Genomic DNA, 10708 nt, shown 5'->3' on the forward strand with positions numbered 1-10708 from the left:
TTTGCTCATCTGATGAGACAGGTCAGACTGGGCCTACTAAAAACCATTTCAGCAATTCAAGAGAGGCCCAGTCATCTGGTACAATTCCTTGAGACATAAAGTCTATCTTTATGAAGCTACACTTACTACTACTGACCAGTGAATTGGGATAAAGAAAGGGAATTTAAATTGGAAAAGTGTTCTAATAAAATGAGAAATTAGAAGAACCAGATCTGAACCACTCAAAAAATTAAAGTAATCTTGTGCATGGACGGTTTTATCTGTTCAAGTCATCTTGTAATGAGGGAAAGTATTTTGACAGGGACATATTTAATCTTTTGCCATGGTTAAATGACCTATCAGTGGTTATTTCCCAAAACAAAAAACACCACACACCTGTAATTTTTTTGAAAAACTCAATTTTCTAACAGGTACTTTCCTTTTTAAAATCTAGGTGAAGCACATAGCAGAAGATCTTCCCTGTAGCTGTTCCCATAGATTTTCGATTGAGTACTTATCTGAAGGACGTTATAGATTGGGAGATAAAATACTCTTCATACGAGTAAGTGCAGTTTCTCAAAATGTTTCCTCACCTCATTTTTTAGCTTTGCCTCCACTGTATCTGGCCTGTGGTCAGAGCTTTTTCACTTGGGTTCATATGTCTGTCCAGCACAACAGGAGTGTTATTTGTCTCACTGGATTCATCCCTGGACCATTGGCAGTGGCCTTCCAGTCTTCTTTCCCCTTAGAATCTTTTGCAGGTCTTTGAATGTCCATACACTTGTTTGTAATCATGACAGTTTTATATCCTAGGGACCTCTGGAAGGGACCAGTATCCGTGGGTGGCCCATCAAAATGCTCCTCTCGCCGCCAGCATGGTGGAATGGCCTTGACCTCAGCTTGAAGGGGTGGGGGGTAACTGGGCTACAGTGGGGACAGACATTCACTCTATGAATAAAGCTATGAGAAGCAGAACTGGCAGGAACTTGAGTTTGGTCATGGGGAAAGATATATATTTTTAAACCTGGCTTAGAAGCTGTTGTAATGGCCCACCCAGTCTATCCACACAACAATCTGCTATACTTGACAGTCGATAGAGTAGTATGTGCAGCAGTCAGGAGACTTTGGAGTTGGGAGAAAGAGGCTATTAAGAGTGGTTGGAGCTTCAAATATAATACTGTCTAGCCAGAGACTGATCCAAAAGCATCTTGGTTGAACCTCCAGCAGCTGTGAATATCTGGGATTCTTATCAGAACACTGCAGATATTGGGGTAGTGTCTGGGAGGGTGGGGAAGACAGAGAAAAAGACAGACAACTTCTCTGGCTAATAGGTTTAATCTTCTAGTCTGTAGTCTCTCCCCCCCCCGGAGTCCTGGCTGTTCTGGTCCATACATACTAATTCAAAATATTGGTTTAACAGGGAAACAAGCATTGAAGTCATGAAATATTAGCTACACAGAAACTGATCACTATATATTTGTGTCTTCATGACTTTCATAGTAAATTTGTATAAAATTCTTACATTTTATAAAGAAACTCTCTCTAAGAGGGGATATCATGATTTTATAGTGTAAATTTAATGTCCCAAACATCACTACCATGTAAATAGTGACAACTAGACTGAATCCCTTAAGTTTAAAGTATAGTGTCATACTGCATTGTGTCTATTCAGAGTCAGAACCTGAAGTGCAAAGGAAGATAACTGAGTATTAATTAAGAATATTAATCCTTGAATGTTGATTATCAAACTTCTGGGCTATCGAGTAGTGTAGCTGATCTACCCCTTAACCTCACAAATTCTTATGCTTGCCTAAATGTTGAAGGGGTATCATCAACATGAAAACAACTTTTCTGTCTGAAAATGATGTACCTACTGCCTATAGTTTGAAATGACACATACAATTACTATAATGGAAAGAAGTGGGCAGGAACAATTTTTTGCTTTATTATTTCAGTTTACTGTGTACATGTTACAGACCTGCCTAGTAGCTACCTCCAGTTTGTTGTAAATGAATCCAGCCTTCCAAGCCAGCTGGGTCTGAGCAGAGTCCATTCGCTGTTTTCTAGCTCTGAACCTGTAAGGCACACTCTTGGGTGCAGACTCCCTGTCTGACGCTCTTCCTTGCAGTGTGGTACTCTGCTGTCCATCTGCCCTAGGCACTGAAACCAGTGCTGTTACCTCCCAATCTGCCCCAGTTGCTTATGCATGCACCCCAAGAGTTCCACTTTGCCTTGGGTGCTCTGCTTTATAGCTTAACTCCTCAGGGACCAAGTGGCAGGTAGAACAAAGAACACAGGAATTTCTTAACCTCGGTAATTCGTACTCTCAAAACACACAAGAGTCACAGATCTTTGGGAAAAATAACAAAAGCCTATACACCCTCTCCTCTGAGTGTATGTTTACCCACCTTGTTTACTCCTTCTCATAACACAAGAACTAGGGGTCACCAAATGAAATTAATAGGCAGGAGGTTTAAAACAAACAAAAGGAAGTATTTCTTCACACAGTGCACAGTCAGCCTGTGGAACTCCTTGCTAGAGGATGTTGTGAAGGTGAGGACTATAACAGGGTTCAAAAAAGATTTAGCCAAGACAGACAGGGATGGTGTCCCTACCCTCTGTTTGCCAGAAGCTGGGAGTGAGCGGCTGGAGATGGATCAGTTTGTAATTGCCTGTTCTGTTCATTGCCTCTGGGGCATCTGGCATTGGCTGCTGTCGGAAGACAGGATACTGGGCTAGATGGACCTTTGGTCTGCCTCAGTATAGCTGTTCTTATGACCAGCTTGTGCTGATGAGACAGACGAGCTTTTGAGCTACACAGAGCTGTTCTTCAGGTCTGGGGAAGGTATCCTGGCACTGACACGGCTATAGCAACATTGCATACAACAATTTGATACAAACATAAACCAATCTGTCACCTTGCACTTATTACAGTAAAATTCCAGTTACCTGAATTTCCTTTTTTTGAAAATCCTACTTATCCATATTCAGTATGTCCCCTCTCCAGAGCCCTATCTTAGTTAATAACTTTTTTTAATCCTAATGCCCCGTTATCTGAAAGTTTCAGGTGTCCCCCAGGCCATTTGGATAAACGAGAATGTACTGTATTTGTATTACCGTAACACCTAGCAGCTCATAGATACTTAGTTGCCCCTGCATATTCAGTCAGTGTCTCAGTTGCTGGAAAAAAACTTCTTAATGTCAAGAGGGGAGCAGAAAACCCCTGAAATCCTTTCCTTTTTTAGAAAAGGAATTTAAAACAAGGGGAATTTCAGGCTATTATTTAAAGGGTACTCCCTTAGAAATAGGATACATTCAAGTTGCTAGTGCCTTACACTTCCTGTGTTACATTTGGTAATAAATTGTGTACTAAAGTAGATATAATTTTAGCGTTCTGCCATCTGCTTCTCTCCCCCTCCTTCTTAGATGCTGCATGGAAAACATGTGATGGTACGTGTTGGTGGAGGCTGGGACACTCTTCAAGGTTTTCTTCTCAAATATGATCCATGTCGAGTGCTGCAATTTGCAACTCTGGAGCAAAAAATCCTGGCATTTCAAAAAGGTGGCCCCAGTGAAGACACCCCTGATTCATCATCTAGAACGCCGCAGCCTCCTCTCATGAATCCCATATCGGCTATTAATATGTTTCAGAAACAAAATTCAAAACCACCCACTCCTGTTTCAGTTATAAAAGCTGCTCAGGTGGCCAGTGGTAAGCAGGCATTATCTAAACGTCCACAGTCACCTGCCCTGTCATCCCCAAAAGGGGCAACCAAGTCCATATCGGCTCGTTCCAAGTTACAAGGATCTCCAGCAAAGGGTGCCCAATCTCCTTTCAGATCCTTAACAGGTGCTTCAAAGAAACTGGATTCTTCTGCACACAACTTACCAACTTCTGCTATTTCAAAACTTGCACAACCTGCAAACAAAAGTTCTTCACCTGCACTATTAAATACTGCTCCTGATTGTTCAGGACCACTGCGCAAACGCATCTGGTCCCCTGATACTCCTAACGTCAAACTTACACCATCCCAGAATTCTCCAGCAACAATTTTACATCCTACCCTCTCTTGTTCTACAAGTCAGCTTTCAGAATTACCTGGGACAAGAGAAATGATGGCTTCAAAACAAAAATATGCTCCTCCTAAATGCAAAACTGTATCTAACTCCACCACCAAACCTAATTCTGTTGCTTCAAAATCCTCATCAAAATCTGCTAGGCCACCTAACGCAAATCTGCCTGTTGTTTCTAAGCCTTCACATTCTTATCAGTCTCTTGCAAAAATAGCAAAATCCACTTCCAAAAGTAACAATGAAGCATCAGGAATAGGGTCCCGGCCTCCCAGAAGAGTGCCACAAACAGGATCTGGCCCAGGGAGGAATCTCAGAACTACTCCAGTCTTAAAACAGCCAGATTCTGCATCTTCGCTTGCAGCTGGTAAAACATCACAGTTAATGCCTCCTCTGGGATCTCCAAGCAAGAGCGTAGCTTCAGCTGCTAATAAACGGCCTGCAGTAAAGTGTTTACAGGGACAAGATAGCAGTAGAAACCCACAGATAGGATCCAGTTCATCAAAACATCCTGAACGCACTCCATTATCTGTTGTACGACTTCCCCAAACTTCAGTCAAAGCACAAATGACAAAAAAGACGGCACAGCCTTCCACGACAAGTCACTCCTCAATCAAAACCTCCCAAAAGAGTGATGAAATCCTGGCTTCAACAGTCAAGAAACCCCTCTCAAAAGGAAAGACTACAACAGCATATAGCAAGGGGACCCCTGATGTATTAAAAAATCCTATTTTGAAGGCTAAACAAGATGATCACTATTTTGTTATGACAGGCAGTAAGAAACCCAGAAAGTAAGCAGAAATATGGTGCTTTCCATTTAAATAACACTACACTAATCACAATGGTAACACTCTGTCTCCGACATGTATGAGACCTAAGTGTATTTTTTTCTATAAGGATTATTTACTATATACTCTGTCCATACTTTGTAGTTAAATACTGTTCCATTTTTATTACATATGAGAAGTAACTTTACTTGCTATTCCCCATAACACAGTACAGACAGAGTACACCAGTTTGGTGATTTAAGGCTGTTTTGGTTTTGGAGAGGAGGACTGTTGCTACTCTCCTTAAATGGATTTTAGCTTTATTGTAGCTATTTCTCCAAAGCAGGATCCAGATGATGATTCAGAACACTCTGGTACATCGGTGTCAAGTTCCTTGCTGTTGCTAATTACATTACTTATACTGTACATGTATAGTTGTTATCACTAAAAGCCAACTTCTTTGAAAATAAAGATAACCGGATTAACATTTTGGTTGCACTAATTGAGCAAACTAATTTATCAAATTTTGGATGGGCAGTTGATATGGATAAGAGGAATTAAGACTCTAGGCCAAGATTTTCAAATGGCTGGTGATTTTTTTGGATGAGATGCCTTAAAGTGGCCTGATATTTCAGAAGGCGCTAAGCATCCAAACTCTGAAAATCTGGCCGCTTTAAGGTATCTCAAGTTGGGCACAAGTCACTTTTAAAAATCTTGGCTTTGGCTCTCATCTTTTTAGTGCCTTAGCATTTGAGTGCTCAGTAACACTCTCACACTGAATGTCATAGCTGAATGTCACACTGTTGTTGTTTTGGATTATTATTATTATGACAAGATATATTTTTTTAAAATGAAAGAGGATGGTGCTGTGGACAGTTTTATTAAATTGCCATTGTTGTTTTTAAAGTGTCTCTTCTCCCTAGGCTATGTCTTCTGTTTAAATCTGCTATAATAACTCTACATGGTCATTCCTTTTTGGAGTTAAGTAACCATTTCCCAAAGTGCTAACAGGGCTACATTCACCCTCTTCAGAGGGTCGCATGAGGCTTCTTACATAACACTTAAGCCCTCAAAATAGGGTTGGTGCCTCAGCCTGGTGCTAACCTTTGCACAAGGGTGAAATTCTTCCTGAATGAATGAAAACTATGGTCACTTGCACTAATTACCATCTCTGGGTCAGTGTTATCTGAAGTCAGGATATTTTACAAGTTTAAGGAACAGCAATGCAAGCATTTAAAAGGAGTCTTCTGTCTTAATCATATTCCATTTATGAAACTTGTGTGACTTACAAACTGAGAGAATATTTTTCTCCTCCTAAAGAATTTATCTATGGGCCAATGATAAGGCTACATTATAGTCTGAATTTTTTTTTTCTCAGAACTGGAGTTAAAGAGCTGTTTATAAACGAATCATGTTTTTTTTAATTGGTAGTGGCAACCTCATAAATCTGTCATTATCAGCACCTTGTTAATTCTCCGTTATTTATATACAGTAAAGTACCGATCAGTCTGCTGAAAGTGGATATTGTGTAAACAAGCTACTAGCTAATCCTTTGGAATATTAAATATACCAACCTTGATATCTGAGAGAGCAAGTCTAAAAAGCTTGTTTAGCTACAAAATTGTTTTGAAAAAAGTCTGTTGCTAAATTGCTTTACCTACACAGTGGTGAGTTTGGCCCAGTGTATTTGTAAGTGGGAAAACTCTAGTAACTGCAGTGGAATTAATCTCATGCTAGTAATGAATTTGTACCGTTGACTCATATGCTGAAAAAATTCTCTTCACAATAAGAGAACTGCTTAAGATCAGACTTCCAGATATCCTGTAGTTAAGATTCAGTACATCCTCTTGGGTAGACTAATGGCAGAACTTTTGGGTTTCTTCTTTATGAAGTATTTGTTTTAAGTTTTTTAATTGCTATGAAATACTCTAAGTACATACTAATTCTATCATAGTTTGAAATATGTCATCATGGTTTCAAAGAAGAGGAAATTTGACGATTTAATCTTTGACTTGTAAAATTTAATGTATTAAATGAGAGAATCCTGAAGTAAAGCTTGAATATCAAGCATAAACTTCTGAGCTGGGAAAGTGTGGCACTGCAGGGGATAAAAATGTGCCTTATATCTGAAATCACTGCAATAAGCTATTAAACAGTTAAGCAACGCACATTAAGTTCCACTTTTGCATTTACACAGATCAACCTGAGCATTGTGCTGAGCAAAATGTAATAGTTATAAAATATTGACCTATGTTCAATCTTTAACACCAGTTGCATAACTTGACTAAGGCTTACATCCTGTAACTTGGCATGGAGTGAATCCAAAAAGGATAGCAGTAGTCAAATTTAACAAACAGCTCTTGTCATTCTGAAGGCCTCTAACAGGAAATCCATAAGTTTTTGCAATGTTTACACTGGCAAAAGATATGTCTAATCTTCTGCTTGTACCAAATTTTTGTGAAAGAAGTTGAAGCAAATCCCTGAATTCTTGACCCCTTTTCTGTACTAACATCAGTTACTTTAAATAAACTCTTATACCTCACTTTTTTTAGTCAGTGATTGATTTAAAATATACAAACTTGTTTGCAAGATGTGTTTAAAGTTTTGTTATTGTAGCACAAAACATGAAGAAAATTCTGTCAAGCCAATATTAAGATACAAAGGTCTGTGCCCAATTAAGATCCTGAAATTTTAATTCCATCACTTCATTTCAGTGAGGCTGAATTTTTTTATTTGTAGGAGTAAGGCACTACTCAGTCTGGCTACTCACAGTTTACAGATCTGATCCTAAGACTAGTCACAAATCTTTTTGCACTTCAGTTACTCATTGCCTCATACTAAAATAGTGTGTAGAAGGTGAGGGAATTTGGCAATTACACAGACATTTTAATTTACCTCTGGACCCAGTCCTGCTTCCATTTAAGTCAATGAGACTCTTGCTATTGACTGAGATGGAAGGAGGACTAGCAGGGTAGTTTGTTGGTTTTTTTTGTTTTTTTTTAAATTGCAAAGGGAAAACTATGCTGGGACAGATTGGGGCATATTTTGTTGAAGTCAACAATGGGCAGCTCAAGTAAGGGGCACTCAATAAAATACAACACAGTCTGTTGAAACAACCTCTTTGCCTAATGGAACTACTACTCTGTGCAGTGAAAGAGTGAGCTGTGCCCCTGGTAGTAGCCGACCTGTTGCTGTCACAGTAGTTCTGCTGGAGTAATTTCTCCTCACCAAGGTGGGTAAAATTGGAGAGCATGAAAAGAAAGCACATAGATTGTATCTGTGCAACTTCCAGTACCACCAACAGGATTCACAGCAGTTTCCTTGCACTTTGCTAAAAATGAATCCATCTGTGCAAGTGAAATATTTTTCATAAGGTACTGTCAGCAGCCAAGGATACTGCATTGGGCAAAGTCCTAGTTTGAATAGCCTGGGTTGGTCCTTGATGTAGGCTCCAGCAACTTAAATTAAATCAATGAAAAGGCAGACTATAAACCTCATATAAATGAGTCCAAAAGTCCTTGGTCCTCAGTGCTTTCATCCTCAGCTTCTGCTGTTGTACTTCAGAAGCCTCAGAGAGAGCCTGGTACGAGCTTCTCATGCAATGAGTTGTACCCATAATTGACCATTCTGTTTTGCTGACTGCTGTCTGCAGTCAGGTTGGGTTCTCAACCTCTGCCTGCCTGGTGGTTTTTTGTTTTTGTGGGGGGGCAGGGGGAAGTTGTAGAATCCATCACACGGGTGTGTGTATATACTTGGGCAAATATATAGCTTGTTATATAGACTAATAAGTTGAATAATGAGCCATTTTGCTACAATAGTCTTCTAAGGTCCTGTTTTTGGATTGGGGCCCATTATGGTGGTTGCTGTCCAAACACAGGTTTGTTGTATCGTGATGAGCCACCATAAGTACATTTAACAAGAAAATGTACATTCTGTCAATTAGTTATTTTCCTTGTTATGATGCCCCTTTCGATCTTCTGCATAGGTTACAGTAACAAATATTAAATCTATATAAAATATATAAAAATTCACCAATTGTAAGAAATCGCTGAAATACCTTTTATTGGTACGTGGAGGCAAAAACTTACCCATTTTAGCAATGGTTGATGTATTGGTAGAAGAGTTTAATTTTACTTTTTTAAAATCAAACTCAATGACATCTTCAGAATTAATGGAGGAAGCACAGGAAAGAATAAGAAAAATGTGCCTATTGACTCAATTGCAAACCAGCATCTACTATGTTAATCAGATCACAGCTTTCCACTATAAAAGGCCAAATTCAAGCCTGGTGTAAGGGCATTCAATGCCCCTGAGCTCAAGAAATACAAGTATTGGGGTGGGGGAGAGAAGGAGGGAAATGTCACAAGACTTAAAATGGCAACTGAATGAAATTTTATAAATTTTAAACCCACTTGCCCAGCCCTGTGAATGTGTTTATTATGAAAAGGAGACAGCTGGAGTTGATCCTGCTAAAACTATTGCATCAGTTGCCATCCCTGCTGGCTAGTGTAGGAGCCTCATACGCAAATACAGGAAGGAAATTTGGTTCAACGGTCACAGGTGGTTTAAAAACCTGCATATATTTTATATATTTGTAAATTGGTATGAAGTATTGCTTATTTTATCCTTCTGAACTTCAAGTGTGCATGCATGAGCTACATGGCTTTGCTGTGTGAAACATGCCTGAGTAAGATTTTTTTGTCCAAACTGTCAAATTATTTTGAATGGAATTAAAATTCTTCATGACTTGTCCCAAATCCACTTACAATCAAGTGCTAAAAATCATGTTGAGACATATGCATTATAAATGTGTGGACGAATGTCTGTATATATAGATTAATCCACAAGCATACAATAAGTACCCCGACATATAAGCATCAGCAATTCCATCTTTGGAAGGGAATGTCTTTTCTGTCTCATGATTTTCTGTTCACGGTCAAGACTGAAATACTTGAATTTGTTATATTAAATAGCTTCTCTGTTCCTTTGTTTTTGTCTTGAGATTCCTTTGCCTAACACAGATGTGATGCACAGCTGCAGTAGATTCCAATTTTGAAGCACTGAAATAATCCAAAGGCTCAATACTTCCATGTTTAATCAAAATCAGCTAAATTCACACTAGTCTGTGATTTACCTCCCAGCAAATGATAGGGGGATATAGCCTCAATATTGGAAATGACTACTGAAAAATATTCTATACACACACTTCACCAATAGGCTGAAGGCACCAGAAATTGACCAAGAATAAGGAAACTCATACATGACTTTCTATGTATATACGTGCAGAAATTCACATTATAAGGTACCATCTGCAGAGTCAAATTGACTTCAGCTTTTTATCTTATCAGGTAAAAAGAAAATTCATGTATCCCCGAAAGACTTCCACATGACACTGTGTATATCCTCACGATAACAGATGTGTGGTAGAGATTGTTCATGCCTGCAATTCCCAAAATGTGTGCACTGCCTCATGAAGAAACTGTTCATTTTGAATCCATTGCTGCAGAATGGTTTCAGCCATTGTAAATCAAAAGCTTGGGCCACAACAGTGTGGATCCACCATAAATACCTCTTTCAGAGAATGTTCAGGTAACCTTTTTCTCTCTTCTTATATCTCTACACACCCTCAGAAGCCACATGTGAACAGGGACAAAGAAAAGAGTCACACAACGCAACGGTGGGGAAAAGGCTGATTAGATTATGAGGACAGAGTCTGGAGCTGATTTATCTTTGAATATCATGACTATTCCTAGGTTTAAATGCTTTAATACTTTCTCCTGATGCTACTTTAACAAAAAGTTTCTCTTCCCTGTTCTAGTGATTGTTCATACAGTACATTTATCATTTCTGCAATTTATACTTAGGAATGGGATGCCAATGTTGGTAGTGTT

At 39.1% G+C, this 10708-nt stretch overlaps 1 protein-coding gene across 4 annotated transcripts in view; it reads left to right on the forward strand.

Moving 5' to 3' along the window:
- GAS2L3 (growth arrest specific 2 like 3) overlaps positions 1 to 7357 on the forward strand; it is a 28345-nt gene extending 20988 nt beyond the window's left edge. For all 4 annotated transcript variants that reach the window (XM_045002230.1, XM_045002233.1, XM_045002232.1 and 1 more), the window contains 2 exons: positions 434 to 541; positions 3406 to 7357. In XM_045002230.1, coding sequence (XP_044858165.1) covers positions 434 to 541; positions 3406 to 4845 — 1548 coding nt within the window. In that variant the 3' untranslated portion in view covers positions 4846 to 7357. The remainder of the gene's footprint in view (positions 1 to 433; positions 542 to 3405) is intronic.
- The last annotated feature ends 3351 nt before the right edge of the window (positions 7358 to 10708 follow it).

This window comes from Mauremys mutica, chromosome 1 (assembly GCF_020497125.1).
Source record: "Mauremys mutica isolate MM-2020 ecotype Southern chromosome 1, ASM2049712v1, whole genome shotgun sequence".
Lineage (NCBI taxonomy): Eukaryota > Metazoa > Chordata > Testudines > Geoemydidae > Mauremys > Mauremys mutica.